At 50.5% G+C, this 17,555-nt stretch overlaps 1 protein-coding gene across 1 annotated transcript in view; it reads right to left on the bottom strand.

Annotated features, from left to right (window-relative positions):
* Nucleotides 1–4,565, bottom strand: part of LOC149435990 (uncharacterized) — a 73,161-nt gene extending 68,596 nt beyond the window's left edge. Inside the window, exons 1-2 of the mRNA XM_089662197.1 lie at nt 4,460–4,565; nt 2,562–2,856 (exon numbers count right to left, since the gene is read on the bottom strand). Coding sequence (XP_089518323.1) covers nt 2,562–2,856; nt 4,460–4,465 — 301 coding nt within the window. The 5' untranslated portion in view covers nt 4,466–4,565. The remainder of the gene's footprint in view (nt 1–2,561; nt 2,857–4,459) is intronic.
* Between the last annotated feature and the right edge of the window lie 12,990 nt (nt 4,566–17,555).

The following is a 17,555-nucleotide window of genomic DNA, read 5'->3' as shown; positions in this document are numbered from 1 at the left end:
GAAAGACCCCTTTATATTGGTGGTCAGTGAAGACGCCCCTATAGTGCCAACACTATAATACTAGGAACCACCAGCACAGCCAAGGACAGTGCATTGGAGAACTGCTTGCTTTGGGACCGGCCAGGAGTTGCACAACAGATGACACCAGTTTGACAAGCGCTCATTTGACTACTACTATTGTGATTTGCCAATTTTTTGTAAATAAAATATTTGCCTTTTTTTACTGCACTTAGATGGCGCTGCTTCTCTATTTTTTATGGATCACACAGAGTCTCTTCTAGCTATTTTCGAATCGGCTGCCGCTGAGTGAAGCATTGTTGGATTATCCCTCAACCACCTTTGGACTTTAAGGACTTTACTCATGTGGTCAATATACTAGCTATCCAGGGGCAGACTGACAACTCATGTGGCCCCCCGGCAATAGGGGATCATGGGGCCCCTGTGTCCTTGCCCACACCCAAAAAAGCCTATGAAAAAGGTACCAGGGGCATCTCATGGGGCCCCCTACTGACCCCGGGCCCTTGGGCAGTGCCGGCAGGGTCCGGAGAATGCGTATATAGTGAATGCAGGGTCCTGGGAGAGCGGATATAGTGAATGCAGGGTGTGGGGAGAGCGTATATAGTGAATGCGGGGTCCGGGGAGAGCGGATATAGTGAATGCAGGGTCTGGGGAGAGCGGATATAGTGAATGCAGGGTGTGGGGAGAGCAGATATAGTGAATGCAGTGTCCAGGGAGAGTGGATATAGTGAATGTGGGGTACGGGGAGAGCGGATATAGTGAATGCAGGCTTTGGGGAGACCAGGTATAGTGAATGCGGGGTCCAGGAAGAGCGAATATAGTGAATGCAGGGTCCGGGGAGAGTGGATATAGTGAATGTGGGGTCCAGGGAGAGCGGATATAGTGAATGCAGGGTCCGGGGAGAGCAGATATAGTGAATGCAGGGTCCGGGGAGACCTGATATAGTGAATGTGGGGTCTGGGGAGAGCGGATATAGGGAATGCAGGGTCCGGGGAGAGCGGATATAGTGAATGTGGGGTCTGGGAAGAACGGATATAGTGAATGCGGGGTCCAGGGTGAGCAGATATAGTGAATGTAGGACATGGGGACGGCGGATATAGTGAATGCAGGGTCTGGGGACAGCGGATATAGTGAATGCAAGGTCCGGGGAGAGCGGATATAGTGAATGCAGGGTCCGGGAAGAGCGGATATAGGGAATGCAGGGTCCCGGGAGAGCGGATATAGTGAATGCAGGGTCCGGGAAGAATGGATATAGTGAATGCAGGGTCCGGGGAGAGTGGATATACATAGTGAATGCGGGGTCCGGGGAGAGTGGATATAGGGAATGCAGGGTCCGGGGAGAGCGGATATAGTGAATGCAGGGTCCGGGGAGAGCGGATATAGTGAATGCGGGGTCCGGGGAGGGCGGATATAGTGAATGCGGGGTCCGGGGAGAGCGGATATAGTGAATGCGGAGTCCTTGGAGAGCGGATATAGTGAATGTAGGGTCCGGGGAGAGCGGATATAGTAAATGCAGGGTCCGGAGAGAGTGGATATAGTGAATGCAGGGTCCGGGGAGAGTGGATATAGTGAATGCGGGGTCCGGGGAGAGCGGATATAGTGAATGCGGAGTCCTTGGAGAGCGGATATAGTGAATGTAGGGTCCGAGGAGAGCGGATATACATAGTGAATGCGGGGTCCGGGAAGAGCGGATATAGTGAATGCAGGGTCCGGAGAAAGTGGATATAGTGAATGCGGGGTCCGGGGAGAGCGGATATAGGGAATGCAGGGTCTGGGGAGAGCGGATATAGTGAATGCGGGGTCCGGGGAGAGAGGATATAGTGAATGCGGGGTCCGGGGAGAGCGGATATAGTGAATGCGGGGTCCGGGGAGAGCGGATATAGTGAATGCGGGGTCCGGGGAGAGAGGATATAGTGAATGCCGGGTCCGGGGAGTGCGGATATAGTGAATGCGGGGTCCGGGGAGAGCGGATATAGTGAATGCGGGGTCCGGGGAGAGCGGATATAGTGAATGCGGGGTCCGGGGAGAGCGGATATAGTGAATGCGGGGTCCGGGGAGAGCGGATATAGTGAATGCGGGGTTCGGGGATAACGGATATAGTGAATGCGGGTCCGGGGATAGCGGATATAGTGAATGCGGGGTCCGGGGTTAACGGATATAGTGAATGCGGGTCCGGGGATAGCGGATATAGTGAATGCGGGGTCCGGGGAGAGCGGATATAGTGAATGCAGGGTCCGGGGATAACGGATATAGTGAATGCGGGGTCCGGGGATAGCGGATATAGTGAATGCGGGGTCCGGGGAGAGCGGATATAGTGAATGCGGGGTCCGGGGAGAGCGGATATAGTGAATGCGGGGTCTTGGGTTAAGTAACACTTTAAAGAGTTATTTTAACTCTCGGAAAGCTCTTGTTTCTCCTATACAAGGCCAATGGTCTCTATCCTTGCTCAAGAGTTGCACCCAACAGTTAAATCAGAGACAGGGTGGTGACATTTGTGGTCACCCTTATAAAGAATATATTCTTTGGGATTATGTTGTACCCACCATTCCTGATATCTCTGTCTATTGACACCCTTATCTGATTCTCACTGATTTCTTTAAGAACCGTTGTGATGGTTGACACTCCACGTCTTTCGGTGCACCAGCTGAAGATGAACTCAATGATTTTCTCTATGGATTTAGCTTTGAGATTTTCCATCTTAATGGGTTTAGCTTCACGGGGCGGCTTTATCTGACAAAGAGCCTTCTTAAATGTTGTCATTCTCTCCTCATCCAGATTTTGCAGATGTCTCAGTATGATTAGTTTCTTTATCATATATGGGCTGGAAAGTTCTGAACTCTGCCGATTACAAAAACAATGAGAAAGAAACAAAATTAACACGCCACAAAATTAACACGCCACAAAATTAACACGCCACAAAATTAACACGCCATTGTTTTCCTGCTGGGACATAAATCATTGTATCTTTCTTATTCCGTATGTATCAACACAGCAAGATGGCTATTGTCCTGTCATGTATGTTCGATTAATTCTCAGTATCTGTTCTTATTCTGTATGTTTGATGCTGCACAGTACCACCTCTCTTGTTTTATATGTTAGGTCTAAATCTCAGTATCTACTCTTATTCCTTTATGTGCAGGGACCCTGCTCTATGACGTTGACTCCTTAATTAAAATTGAGTGCGTTGGGTGCTAGGATGTAGCCAGCTTGAGCTACTTTTCTCTGGGGGTTCCCCTGCTGCGACGGTGCTTGCGGTGGTGTATTTTCAGGGGTGTATTTACCACAAGGCAAAGAAGGCATTTGCCTAGAGTGGCATTTTTCAGGGGGCAGCAGCATTTTTCAGGTGGGCAGTGTCGCCCCCCCAAAAGAAGGGATGGAAGAAGGGACACACTCAGCATGGGGACCAGGTGGGATCTGAGAGAGGCTGCGGGCTGCTTGATGGTGTATACAGAGCCTGACTCTTGTTCCCGGGGATGTCTGGAGCTGTGAAGGTGAGTGTCTTATCTCTTCCCGGGGTGGGGGGTTGCCAGTGTATGGGGGGCAGTGGTAGTGGTAGGCTCTCTTGGGTGGGTGGGGGGCTGGGGTGTTGTTGGCCAATGTCAGACTTTCTTCATGGGGAAGGGAGGTGCTGGTTGGTGTCAGGGTCTCTCTGTGAGGGGGGGGGAGCCAATTTTTGTGTTGTCTAGGGCAGCACAAAAACTAGATACACCTCTGTGTATTTTGGTTGTGTGCCGCCCTAGACGAGAGCAAAATGGCCCCCCCCCTATGTTTGGGTGGGGGGGGGGAGACAGAGTGAGAGAGATATGCCAGTATAACACCGCCCCAGGCAAACACCTTGTTTGCCTCCTGGTAAATACGCCCTTGGGTGCTTGTATGGTAGTAAAGGAATTTTGGGCCTTGCATTAGTCATGTGCTGAAGGCTCGAGAACCAAACTGAAGCTTGAGTGTTACTGGGGCAGGTCCAGAGTCCATTCACACAGAACTAGATGGACTGAGCTCTTCAGGATACTAGCTGGTATCTCCTCAGCACACACAGCTGACTGTCTATCACTAGAAGGGGGGCAGCAACCCATGTCCTCAGATGAATGGATGCTCTTGTGGGACTCGTGCACCTTTCCAGACCATGGACCATTGTTGGTCATGATATACCTATTTACATTTGTCGTTTGTGAGTATACACCTACTATTTTTACAATTAAAGTATTTATTGAGGTAATACGCAAGGCCTGTGCGCCCCTTTTCTTTTCTTATTTTCAGGATTACATGTACTGTAGTCGTCATCTAGGGCGGTGTACATGAAAATGTAATCTGCCTAGGAACACAAATTCACAAAAGTCAATTGTGAAGGACGATAACATGATTTACTCTATCAGTTCAGTGTGCAGGAATTGACAAGGACGCAACATTTCTAGTGGGATCAACTGCTATTTTCTGTACTTACCTCCATTGTGATGAGGGAAGCCTCTCCTCTGATGTACAGATAGTTTCACTTGTCCTGAGCAGAGATTTCAATTGCTGTTCCGTTGGCGTATCATGGACGTTTCGCTGTCGTACAGCCAATAGGAACAAGGAAAAGTAAATAAAAATGAAATAACAATGTGGAAGGTGATCCATGCACTATCCCTATAGTGAATCCGCTCGCTCACTCCACCAGGGGTACAAAATACAGGGAAAAGGGGAAGAGCTGCTCAACATTGCTCAAAAACCACAACCTCCCATCTGTTTCCTGACACGACTTGCACCTAATCATTCTTTTGCACAATTTTAAGGCAATAATAACTTTCAATGGCAAACCGAGTTTCTCCAGCACCTTAAGTCAATAAAAAGTTCACGGAAAACAAACAGCCACACTCCGATGAGGTCAGGTCTTTGCACCCAACTTTATGGAACCAAAATAAAGCGCACTTCAGCCCCATCCAGGACCACCCTACTCTAACATGTTTCACCTTTGTGTGGGTCTAATCCTCCCTTCCAAAATAGAAGAGAGAACACACACTAAAAATATAATATTACTCACAAAGACGGGTAATAACGAAGAAAGCACAATCTCCCAAATGGCAAAAATCCACTGGAAGCTGAGACACTCGACCAAAGGTTGAGTCTTGGTTCACACTACTGCGACCTGAAAGTTGCTCGACTTACGGTACTACTTTGCCAAGCGACTTCCTGGCACTTGAGTACTACTTTGATGCGACTTTGAAGCCACTTTGAAGTGACTTTCAGGAAATGTCTGGGTAATCGTCCTCTAATTTCAGATCCAAATCACATCAATATAGATGAAGATCCGACTTGGAGGCGACTTCCATTAAAGTCTATGGGCACAAGTCAGATGGACGTCGCCTTGAAGTAGTACGGGAACCTTTTCTAAAGTCGGAGCGACTTCAGTAGGAGGTAATTAGGACAGCTCTCATTGACTAACATGGGATTTCACATATCATGTGACTTGGGGTCTCACAATTCAGATCCCAAGTCGAGGGAGTGTGAACTGAGCCTAATAGTCTGCTGTGTTGATGGTCCAATATGACATCACTATCTAGTTCTCATAGTCAATTTGTTTTGAACAGGGGCAGACTGACAACTCATGGGGCCCCCGGGCAATAGGGGAGCATGGGGCCCCTGTGTCCTTGCCCAAACTCAAAAAAGCCTATGCAAAAGGTACCAGGGGCATCTCATGGGGCCCCCTACTGACCCTGGTCCCTCAGGCAGTGCCTGAATTTCCAAATGGTCAGTCCGCCCCTGCATGTGGGGAGGACAGTGACACGGGGGGGGGGGTGACATGGGGAGTACAGACACATGCGGGGAGGACAGTGACATGGGGGGGGAGTGACATGGGGCGTACAGACACATGTGGGGAGGACAGTGACATAGGGGGTGGGGGGTAACATTGGGAGTACAGACACATGTGGGGAGGACAGTGACATGGGGGGGAGTGACATGGGGGGGGATTGACATGGGGAGTACAGAGACCTGGGGAGGACAGTGACATGGGGGGGGAGTGACATGGGGAGTACAGACACATTTGGGGAGGACAGTGACATGGGGGGGAGTGACATGGAGAGTACAGACACATGTGGGGTGGACAGTGACATGGGGGGGAGTGACATGGGGAGTACAGATACATTTGGGGAGGACAGTGACATGGGGGGGGGGAGTGACATGGGGAGTACAGATGCATGTGGGGAGGATAGTGACATGGGGGGGGGGGGAGTGACATGAGGAGTACAGGCACGTTTTGGGAGGACAGTGACATGGGGGGGAGTGACATGGGGAGTACAGATACATTTGGGGAGGACAGTGACATGGGGGGGGGGGAGTGACATGGGGAGTACAAACACGTGGGGAGGACAGTGACATGGGGGGGGAGTGACATGGGGAGTACAGACACATGTGTGGAGGACAGTGACATGGGGGGGAGTGACATGGGGGGGAGTGACATGGGGAGTACAGACACGTGGGGAGGACAGTGACATGGGGGGGAGTGACATGGGGAGTACAGACACGTGGGGAGGACAGTGACATGGGGGGGGGAGTGACATGGGGAGTACAGACACATGTGGGGAGGACAGTGACATGAGGAGTACACACACGTGGGGAGGACAGTGACATGGGGAGTACAGACACGTGGGGAGGACAGTGACATGGGGGGGGGAGTGACATGGGGAGCACAGACACATTTGGGGAGGTCAGTGACATGGGGGGGGGAGTGACAAGGAGAGTACAGACACATGTGGGGAGGACAGTGACATGGGGGGGGGAGTGACATGGGGAGTACAGACACATGTGGGGAGGACAGTGACATGGGGGGGGAGTGACATGGAGAGTACAGATACATGTGGGGAGGATAGTGACATGGGGGGGGAGTAACATGGGGAGTACAGACACGTGGGGAGGATAGTGACATGGGGGGGAGTGACATGGGGAGTACAGACACATGTGGGGAGGATAGTGACATGGGGGGGGGGTGACATGAGGAGTACAGACACGTGGGGAGGACAGTGACATGGGGGGGATGACATGGGGAGTACAAACACGTGGAAAGGACAGTGACATGGGGGGGTAGTGACATGGGGGGGAGTGACATGGGGATTACAGACACGTGGGGAGGACAGTGACATGGGGGTGGGTGACATGGGGAGTACAAACACGTGGGGAGGACAGTGACATGGGGGGGGAGTGACATGGGGGGGAGTGACATGGGGATTACAGACACGTGGGGAGGACAGTGACATGGGGGGGGAGTGACATGGGGAGTACAGACACGTGGGGAGGACAGTGACATGGGGAGTACAGACACGTGGGGAGGACAGTGACATGGGGGGGGGAGTGACATGGGTAGTACAAATACATATGGGGAGGACAGTGACATGGGGGGGGGGGAGTGACATGGGGAGCACAGACACATGATGGGAGGACAGTGACATGGGGGGGGGGGGGGAGTGACATGGGGAGTACAGACACGTGGGGAGGACAGTGACATGGTGGGGAGTGACATGGGGAGTACAGACACGTGGGGAGGACAGTGACATGGTGGGGAGTGACATGGGGAGTATAGACACGTGGGGAGGACAGTGACATGGGAGGGGGGAAGACATGGGTAGTACAGATACATGTGGGGAGGACAGTGACATGGGGGGGGGGAGTGACATGTGGAGCACAGACACATTATGGGAGGACAGTGACATGGGGGGGGGAGTGACATGTGGAGCACAGACACATGATGGGAGGACAGTGACATGGGGGGGGAGTGACATGTGGAGCATAGACACATGATGGGAGGACAGTGACATGGGGGGGGGTGACATGGGGAGTACAGACACATGTGGGGAGGACAGTGACATGGGGGGGGGGAGTGACATGGGGAGTACAGACACATGTGGGGAGGACAGTGACATAGGGGGGGGAGTGACATGGGGAGTACAGACACATGTGGGGAGGACAGTGACATGGGGGGGGGGGGAGTGACATGGGGAGTACAGATACATGTGGGGAGGACAGTGACATGGGGGGGGGGAGTGACATGGGGAGTACAGACACATGTGGGGAGGACAGTGACATGGGGGGGGGGGAGTGACATGGGGAGTACAGATACATGTGGGGAGGACAGTGACATGGGGGGGATGACATGGGGAGGACAGTGACATGTGGGGGGGTCAGTGACCTGGGGGAGGCCGTTGTAGCGGCAAGATGTGTCTCCCATGTCGATATGTCCCCCCTGAAGCAAATTGGCATGAAAGGGGTTACTTCACCAAAGGTACACGGTCGGATACAGTAGTTCTGTCATTGATTGATCATGCCTGAAACCGGGACATGCGCAGTTGCTTGGACCCGCTCCAAGAAAAGGTAAGTTGTAAAGAAAGCCGACAATCCCCGCAGGATGGATCAGATCTGCGGATTGAGCATAATGGATCGATCCATTATGGTCAATCCGCAGATCCGATCCATTCTGCGGGGATCGTCGGAGGGGGTGTCACCAAGTGTTACCGCACTGCGTGACACCAACCCTAGGGATGCCCCTGATTACAGGTCACGTTTGCCTCCACAGGACATATTATCACAAACCCAATAGAAGATGTTGATGGAAATTCTAACCTTGCCTTACCAGCCATTTGTTAAAGGACTTCATTGCGTAGACCTTGTCTTATCTGTTCCTGTGAGGGAAAGTGTACAACATAGATCCACCCGACCGTTCCTAACCCCGGAAACCACTAAGCAACTTCTTCACTCCCTTATTATATCTCGCCTTGACTATTGTAACTCCCTCCTCATTGGCCGACCTCATCGCAGGCTCTCCCCACTACAGTCCATCATGAATGCTGCTGCCAGACTCATCCACCTTACTAACCGTTCCGTATCTGCCACCCCTCTCTGCCAATCCCTCCACTGGCTTCCAATCAGTGTCCTCCACCCCTCTCTGCCAATCCCTCCACTGGCTTCCACTCAGTGTCCTCCATCCCTCTCTGCCAATCCCTCCACTGGCCTCCACTCAGTGTCCTCCATCCCTCTCTGCCAATCCCTCCACTGGCCTCCACTCAGTGTCCTCCATCCCTCTCTGCCAATCCCTCCACTGGCCTCACTCAGTGTCCTCCACCCCTCTCTGCCAATCCCTCCATTGGCCTCCACTCAGTGTCCTCCATCCCTCTCTGCCAATCCCTCCACTGGCCTCCACTCAGTGTCCTCCATCCCTTTCTGCCAATCCCTCCATTGGCCTCCACTCAGTGTCCTCCATCCCTCTCTGCCAATCCCTCCACTGGCCTCCACTCAGTGTCCTCCACCCCTCTCTGCCAATCCCTCCACTGGCCTCCACTCAGTGTCCTCCACCCCTCTCTGCCAATCCCTCCACTGGCCTCCACTCAGTGTCCTCCACCCCTCTCTGCCAATCCCTCCACTGGCCTCCACTCAGTGTCCTCCACCCCTCTCTGCCAATCCCTCCACTGGCCTCCACTCAGTGTCCTCCACCCCTCTCTGCCAAATCCCTCCACTGGCTCCCAGTTGCCCAACAGATAAAATTCAAAACACTAACTATGACATATAAAGCCGCCCACAACACTGCCACAATTTTCATAACCAATCTTATCTCTAAATATCACCCAAACCGTACACTCCGCTCCTCGCAGACCTCTTACTCTCTAGCTCCCTTATCTCCTCCTCCCATGCTCGTCTCCAAGATTTCTCCAGGGCGTCACCCATCCTCTGGTACTCCCTACCTCAATCTATCAGACTTTCACCTACTCTACTTGCCTTTAGGCGATCACTGAAAACCCGTCTCTTCAGGGAAGCCTATCCTGCCCTCTGCTAATTCTGGAATCCTCTACTCTTCCTACCACTCCATCCCCCACAGTTACTACCTACTGTACCATTCACCCCGCCCTCCTAGATTGTAAGCTCCCAGGATCAGGGCCCTCAAATCCCTCTTATATTGAACTGTATTGTTGCTGTATTGTCTCCCACTATATTGTACAGCGCTGAGCAAACCGTTGGCGCCATAAATCCTGTATAATAATAATAATAATAGGTGCGTGTCTTTGTCAGCAATGATGTTGTTACATTGTATCACGTCTTTTCACAGGAAACAGTATAAATAAAGAAAAATAACATTTTCTTAATGTGATGGTACCAGTCAAATACATACAAAATATTGTGAAAAAATTAGAAGAAACTATGCCAAATATATATATATAATCACACCTTCTAAATAAAAACAGAGCAGTGGTACAAGAGGAAGTGGCTGTGGGGGATGGAGTGGTGGGAGGAGTGGAGGAGATTGGCTGTTAGGTGAGGGTGGGGTAGGCTTCTCTGAAGAGGTGGGTTTTCAGGGTGCGCCTAAAGGTGAGGAGGGTAGGTGACAGTCTTATGGATTGGGGTAGTGAGTTCCAGAGGATGGGGGAAGTCCTGGAGAAGTCCTGCAGTTGGGCGTGGGAGGTGGAGACCAGGGAGCTAGAAAGTAGGAGGTCTTGTGAGGAGCAAAGATTACGGTTTGGGTGGTATTTGGGTATCAGGTCGGTGAGGTAGTTTGGGGCAGCGTTATGAATGGCTTTGTATGTCAGTGTTAGTAGTTTGAACTTAATGCGTTGGGCAATCGGGAGCCAGTGCAGGGAATGACAGAGGGGGGTGGGGCCAGTGGAGGGAATGACAGAGGGGGGGTGGGGCCAGTGGAGGGAATGACAGAGGGGGGTGGAAGCCAGTGGAGGGAATGACAGAGGGGGGTGGAGGCCAGTGGAGGGAATGACAGAGGGGGGTGGAGGCCAGTGGAGGGAATGACAGAGGGGGGTGGAGGCCAGTGGAGGGAATGACAGAGGGGGGTGGAGGCCAGTGGAGGGAATGACAGAGGGGGTGGAGCCAGTGGAGGGAATGACAGAGGGGGGTGGAGGCCAGTGGAGGGAATGACAGAGGGGGGTGGAGCCAGTGGAGGGAATGACAGAGGGGGGTGGCAGATGCGGAGCGGTTGGTAAGGTGGATGAGTCTGGCCGCTGAGCTCAGGATAGACTGAAGCAGGGATGGCCTGTGATGAGGTAGGCCGGTGAGGAGGGAGTTGTAGTAGTCCAGGCGTGAGATAATAAGGGAGTGAACGAGTTGTTTAGTAGTGTCTGGGGTTAGGAACGAATGTATTTTGGAGATGTTGCGGAGGTGGAGCCTGCATGAGTTTGCCAGCGATTGGACATGGGGTTGGAAGGACAGGTCTGAGTCTAGAGTGACACCTAGGACTTTGGCTTGCAGGGTGGGACTGATGGTGGTGTTGTTGGTCGTGATGGAGAGGATGGGGGGAGTATTGAATACTTCCAAAATTGTAGTATTTCAAATATATGTCAATATATTTGGGAAGAATATTTTTAAAATATATTTCAAATATATTTTTCTTCTATGTGGGGTCAGTCCGAAAAATCCTACACTGCTGAAAAATAGAGCATAAAGTGGTACATTGAGTCATTCCTCATCCACAGATATCAACCAAATCGCTCGCTCCGCTCCTCCCAAGATATCCTCCTCTCTAGCTCCCTCATCACCTCCTCTTACGCTCGCCTCCAGGACTTCTCCAGAGCCTCTTCCATCCTCCGGAACACCCTACCACAGTATGTCCGGTCAGCCCCCACCCTGTCTGCCTTTAGGCGATCTTTGAAAACTCATTCAGGGAAGCCGACCCCTCCTCCACCTAAGAACTGTACTTGGGTCGCCTCCACCAGATCATCCCCCGCAGCTATCACCTTTTGTATTACCTCCCCCTTTCTTTAGATTGTAAGCTCCATGAGCCGGGCCCTCCTATTCCTTCTGTACTGACATGTATTGTAATTGTACCGCCCCCCTTATATTGTAAAGTGCTGCGCAAACTGTTGGCGCGGTATAAATCTTATACAATAATAATCGACAGTCATCCACCTGTAGGCAGGTGCAGGTTTTCTTCTTTCCTGCGGGTGGCACTGTGCCGATGCTACAGAGGAAGGGGAGTTCATTAAAGCTTCTTTCATACTGATCCGCCGCAAAAACACATCAGAAACGCATAGTCGTTTTTGTTACGCTTTTGCCGCAAAGACTGAGTGCCGCCATCTTGGATGTGATATCAACAGCCCCAGCAGACTAGGAGCCGTCACTAAAGTAGTTTTCCCTTTCGCTGCTATAAAAAAAGATTATGTAGGGAGCAGAGGCGGACTGACAACTCATGGGGCCCCGGGCAATAGGGGATCATGGGGCCCCTGTGTCCTCGCCCAAACTCAAAAAAACCTATGAAAAAGGTACCAGGGGCATCTCATGGGGCCCACTACTGACTCATGGGGCCCACTAAGTCTGCTTCTATCTGTATCCCTTCATATTCTGTTTGAGGAACCCCCCCACAGAAGTTCTTTCCCATGGGGTATTCTTTCTAAGACCGTTGTCACCAGAACATTTACCCATTGGAAGATTTCCCCTTGCCTCTTGTTCTGGAGACATTTTGTATCTCACCAACAATAGCCCCCGAGACAAAGAGAGAGGCGGATCTCCTGAGTGACCTACAATCAGTAAAAACCTTCAACTCTTCTCTGCCCCCGAAAAAAAAAAAATTGGCTTTATATACATTTTAAACTTTAGTTAGAAAGCAAATTGTGTTCTCACCTTCCTCTGAGAGCGAACTCGTCTTCTGTATCGTTACTATCACTTCTCCGGAGCTACGTAATTATTCTGTTGATAGTTTCTATTTCCTACTCACATCACAGAAAAGTCAAATTCTGTTGCAATCCAGCCTGAAGGAGCGCAGAAGTGACACGAGACATGAACGTGTAATCTCGTATATCCAGTAAAGTGAGCTCCAGGTGTAGCACTACCTCCCAAGCGGGGGTGGACTGACAACTCATGGGGCCCCCGGGCAATAAGGGATCATGGGGCCCCTGTGTCATTGCCCACACTCAAAAAAGCCTATGAAAAAGGTACCAGCGGCATCTCATGGGGCCCCCTACTGACTCCGGGCCCTCGGGCAGTGCCTGAGTTTCCAAATGGTCAGTCCACCCCTGCTCCCAAGGAGACGCTGAGTTTTTGGGTCTTCCTATACCTATAGCTGCACAGCCAGGCAACAAGCATTTTCCAACTTCCATTTAGTGTCAGTAACCAGCCCAGGGGTTCGATTTTGTGGTTTTATTTGGGGTAAACATCTTGGGTAGGGTCTAGGGGTTCATGGAATGCCTAATTTGACTAGAAGTGACGGCTTGGAGGACAAACCTACTATTCCTAAAATAGGATGGATCCTGGACTCTACTCCCCCGGACTGGCTGCGGTCTCTTGACGGATCGGTTACACAGTCTCTGTGAGGAGCACTTGGTCCCCTTTAAGTGAATCTCTTTTGATTCCAGCTGGAGACCTTAAAGCGGAGTTCCGCTCACCCTGTCAAAAAATAAAAGTCAGCAGCTGCTGACTTTTAACCCCTAGCCTACCGGGCACTTCCCCCCCTTCCTGCCCAGGCCAATTTCCAGCTTTCAGCACTGTCACACTTTGAATGGCAATTGCGCGGTCATGCAACACTGTACCCATATCAAATTTTTATCATTTTTTGTGACAGATAGAGCTTTATTTTGGTGGTATTTAATCACCTCAGGTTTTTTTTATTTTTTCTTAAACAAACCAAAAACCACTGAAAATTTTGAAATTTTTTTTTTTTTTCTTAGTTCTTGTTATAAAATTTTCTAAATAAGTGATTTTTCTCCTTCACTGATGTGCACTAATGAGGCTGCAGTGATGGGCACTGATAGGCGGCACTGATGGTCACTGATGAGGAGGCACTGGTAGGTGGCACTGATGGGCATTGACAGGCATCACTGACTGGCACTAATAGGCGGCACTGACTGGCACTGATAGGTGGCACTGATTAGCAGCACTGATTGGCATTGATAGGTGGCACTGACTGGCACTGATGGGTGACACTGAACGGCAGCTCAGATTGGCACTGATATGTGGCATTGATGTGGCACTGGCACGTGGCACTGTTTAGAACTGACAGCTGGCACTGATGGACACTGACAGGTGGCACTGCTGGGGCTACACTGATCATCAGGGCAGACTGATCATCAGTGCCCTGATGATCAGTGTAGATGTCCCCTCCATGGAATGCCGATTACCGGCTCTCCTCTGTCAATGTGACAGCTTGTGAGGAGAGAAATGGCGATAACCGACATTTCCCTGTTTACATGTGATCAGCTGTGATTGGACACAGCTGATCACATGACCGACATCTTCGGCTCTTTCTGTGGATCGGTGATCCGCTGTGTCTGAGGGACACGGCGCACCGCCGATCGCCGCGCTGCGTGCTCCCTGAGCCACGCATGCACGGTGAGAATGGGAGGACGTCATATGACATCCTCCCAAAATGAAAAAACGACCTTACGCCCGTCATATTACTATATGGCGGGCGGTGGTTAAAAAACAGCCACTTACCTGTCCCTTGGTCCCACAGTGTGTCCCCCGCAGCCCGTTTCACTGGCTGTCCTGTATTCCAGGAGGCCGGAATCTTTAGTGTGGGCACCCGGCTGTGACAGCTTGCGGCTTCACAGCCGGGTACCCACTGCACATGCGCGAGTAGCACTGTGCTTCATGAATGGTCCTGTAGTCTTCTGGGATCTGTCACGTGTCCCAAAAGACTACAGGGAGGGAGGGGGGGGGGACACTCAGAGACCTGAAGGCCCCTCTGGGGGATGGACCTCAGAGACCTGAAGGCATAAAAGATTCCCACCATGCTCTGCAGAAATCCAACATGGATGCCAGCACATGGAGTAACATAATCTCTGGTAAAAAGGTAGGACCTTGACACTATTGTTGCTGCAGGAGTCTATTGTTGCTGAAATGGTCTATTGTTGCTGGGGGGATCTATTGCTGCCAGCTGCAGGGGATCTATCTAACTGACTTTCATGTTATCATCATTAACATGTTATCATTAACAAATTCCATAAAAATTGCTTAGCATCACCAAATGATACTTGGTTCTGTGTTGTCTAACAGGAGCGGTAGTGCAGGGTGGGTAGGGGGTGGAACTGAAGGACAGTGCTCGGAGGTGGGTAGAGGGTGGAGACGAGCCGTGAGTACCTGTACCTATTCTCTGAGGAAAAATCCCCGATTATTTATGATTAGGCTCCTTGACAGGTCTCAGATTATCAGGGTTGTGCCTAGGATAGCCGTTAGCAGTTTAACCCCTGCACACCTGAGGGTAAAACAAATCTAAATGCCTAAGCACAATTTTGCAACTTTGACCCGTGTTAGTAAAACCGTCCGTATCATCACAATTCCTGTACATCAGGTGAATTATACCGCGTTTTTTTCAGGACAAATTGGGCCTTCATTTGGTGGTAAATGGTAATGGATATCTCCTGATTTATTTTTATTATGAAAGGAAAACTGGCCCAAAATAGTAAAAAAAAGTTTTTTTTTAAATTTAGCTGCCACCAGAGAACAACCCAAAATAAATTTTCCAACTCTTGACGATCGCAGCGATACCATATACAGGAGCACCGCGGTTTACAAACGCCTCGGTTAATGTAATTTTCAGTTTACAAATGAAAATCTTATGAATAACAATGCCTCGGTGTACACATTTTTTACTAATTTTTTTCGCAATACGCAGTGTATGTCAGTGCCGATTTTTAAATGCAATTACCGGCTTTTTTTTTCTTCACTATAGCTCACAGAGTTAGCTGTCACTTTCCCCGGAGTTAACAGAAACTTAGTTTCTTTTAAGAAACTAAAAGGAAACTTTCTTTCTTTTAGCTGGGGAGAAAGTGACAGCTGAATTTCTGAGCTATAGTGAAGAAGAAAACAAAGCAGTAATTACATTTAAAAACCAGCACCATAATAAATAAAAAAAACGGCATGGGGTCCCCCCTCCCATCCATTCCAAGCCCTTCAGGTCTGGTATGGATTTTGAAGGGAACTCCCGCACCAAAATTTAAACAAAAAAATGGCGTGGGGCTCCCCCCCCAAAATCCATACCAGACCCTTATCCGAGCATTCAGCCTGGCAGGTCAGGAAAGGGGGGGGGGACAAGCGCCCCCCCTGAACCATAGCAGGCCACATGCCCTCAACATGGGGGGCTGCTTTGGAGCTAAGGGGGCTCCCCCCCAAAGAACCTTTTCCCCATGTTGATGGGGACAAGGGCCTCTTCCCCGCATCCCTGGCCGGTGGTTGTGGGGGTCTGCGGGCAGGGGGCTTATCAGAATCTAGAAGCCCCCTTTAACAAGGGGGCCCCCAGATCCCTCCCCCCCATGTGAATGAGTATGGGGTACATAGTACCCCTACACATTTACAAAAAAACAAAACGTGTAATCTGAAAAAAGACAGTCTTTTATTAAAGAAAAAACTAAAAGAATTTCTCCCCGCAGTAGATCCAACATCAATCACGATGCCCGCCATCACTGCCGCTGCTGCCCCGAAAAAAGGATCTTAAAAAAAAAGGCTCCGCTCCCAACGATGGCTTCCACCATCTGCCTGCTCCGGTTGTTTGATATTTCTTAAAATGGAAGGGGCGGTGCCACTCGGGAACATCACGCATGTGACCCCACCCCATGTGACATCAATAATGACCCCTCTCGCTGGTTTTTAGCTGCTGCAACGAGAGCCATACAGGGGATTGGCCCCCTCCACACCCACTATGCCGATCACCCTTCCTGTACACATCTGATTCTCTCAGCTGCCTGGGCCCCCACAATGCCGGCTTCCCTTCTCTCCTTCCCTTTTCTCCTTCCCACCGGCAGCTGCAAGCACACAATAGGATCCTTCAGGATGGAGAGTGGGGGGAAGGGTCTGATAAATGTCACATTAACCAGCCCCTTCCTTTCCTGAACGAACACAATTGAGTGATCAGCACTGATCACTCACTGTGTTCATTCATAACTGAAGCATAGTAAACTGTGTTTTTTTTTTTTTTAAGGGGGCCCTGTCAGGTTGGCTGTATGGGGCCCCATGGTTTCTAACAGCAGCCCTCTGCACATTACTTTCATTGATATACTGTACATATCATCTATGATGCCTTTTTTGTATTCTTTTAAAGTAATATTTTATGCATGCATTTGTATGCACTTGATTTGTTTATATACGTTTTAAAAGGGACAAGGTACTTTGTTTAGTTCACATTAATAGAGCAGCATGTGGAACTTATTACCGCATGCAGTATATGGAATATCAAGATATTATGCAGCCGGCTTTTTCCAGACTGTATTTTTTGCCGGAGTGCAGAATTCTGGGAGCGTATATGCTGGTACCCAAGTGTACACCCATGTGAAGGGCCGCCTAGATGTACAGGTGCTCCTTGCATCCAAATGCCGGCAGTTCAATGCATGTCTAAGTGGTTGCACAGACACAACAACTGGTCCAGGGGCGGACTGAAAACTTATGGGGCCCCCAGGCAATAGGGGATCATGGGGCCCCTGTGTCTTTGCCCAAACTCAAAAAAGCCTATGAAAAAGGTACCAGGGGCATCTCATGGGGCCCCCTACTGACCCGAGTTTCCAAATGATCAGTCCGCCCCTGAACTGGTTATACATTGACAGCCATGCAGGTGCATATCCTCAATCGCATACTGTTTGCATTTGGGA

This window comes from Staurois parvus, unplaced genomic scaffold, assembly GCF_062004578.1.
Source record: "Staurois parvus isolate SC_StPar_1 unplaced genomic scaffold, SC_StPar_1.0 ptg001435l, whole genome shotgun sequence".
Classification (NCBI taxonomy): domain Eukaryota; kingdom Metazoa; phylum Chordata; class Amphibia; order Anura; family Ranidae; genus Staurois; species Staurois parvus.
The sequence above is the reverse complement of the archived record's forward strand: the minus strand, read 5'-3'. Positions and strand labels throughout refer to the sequence as shown.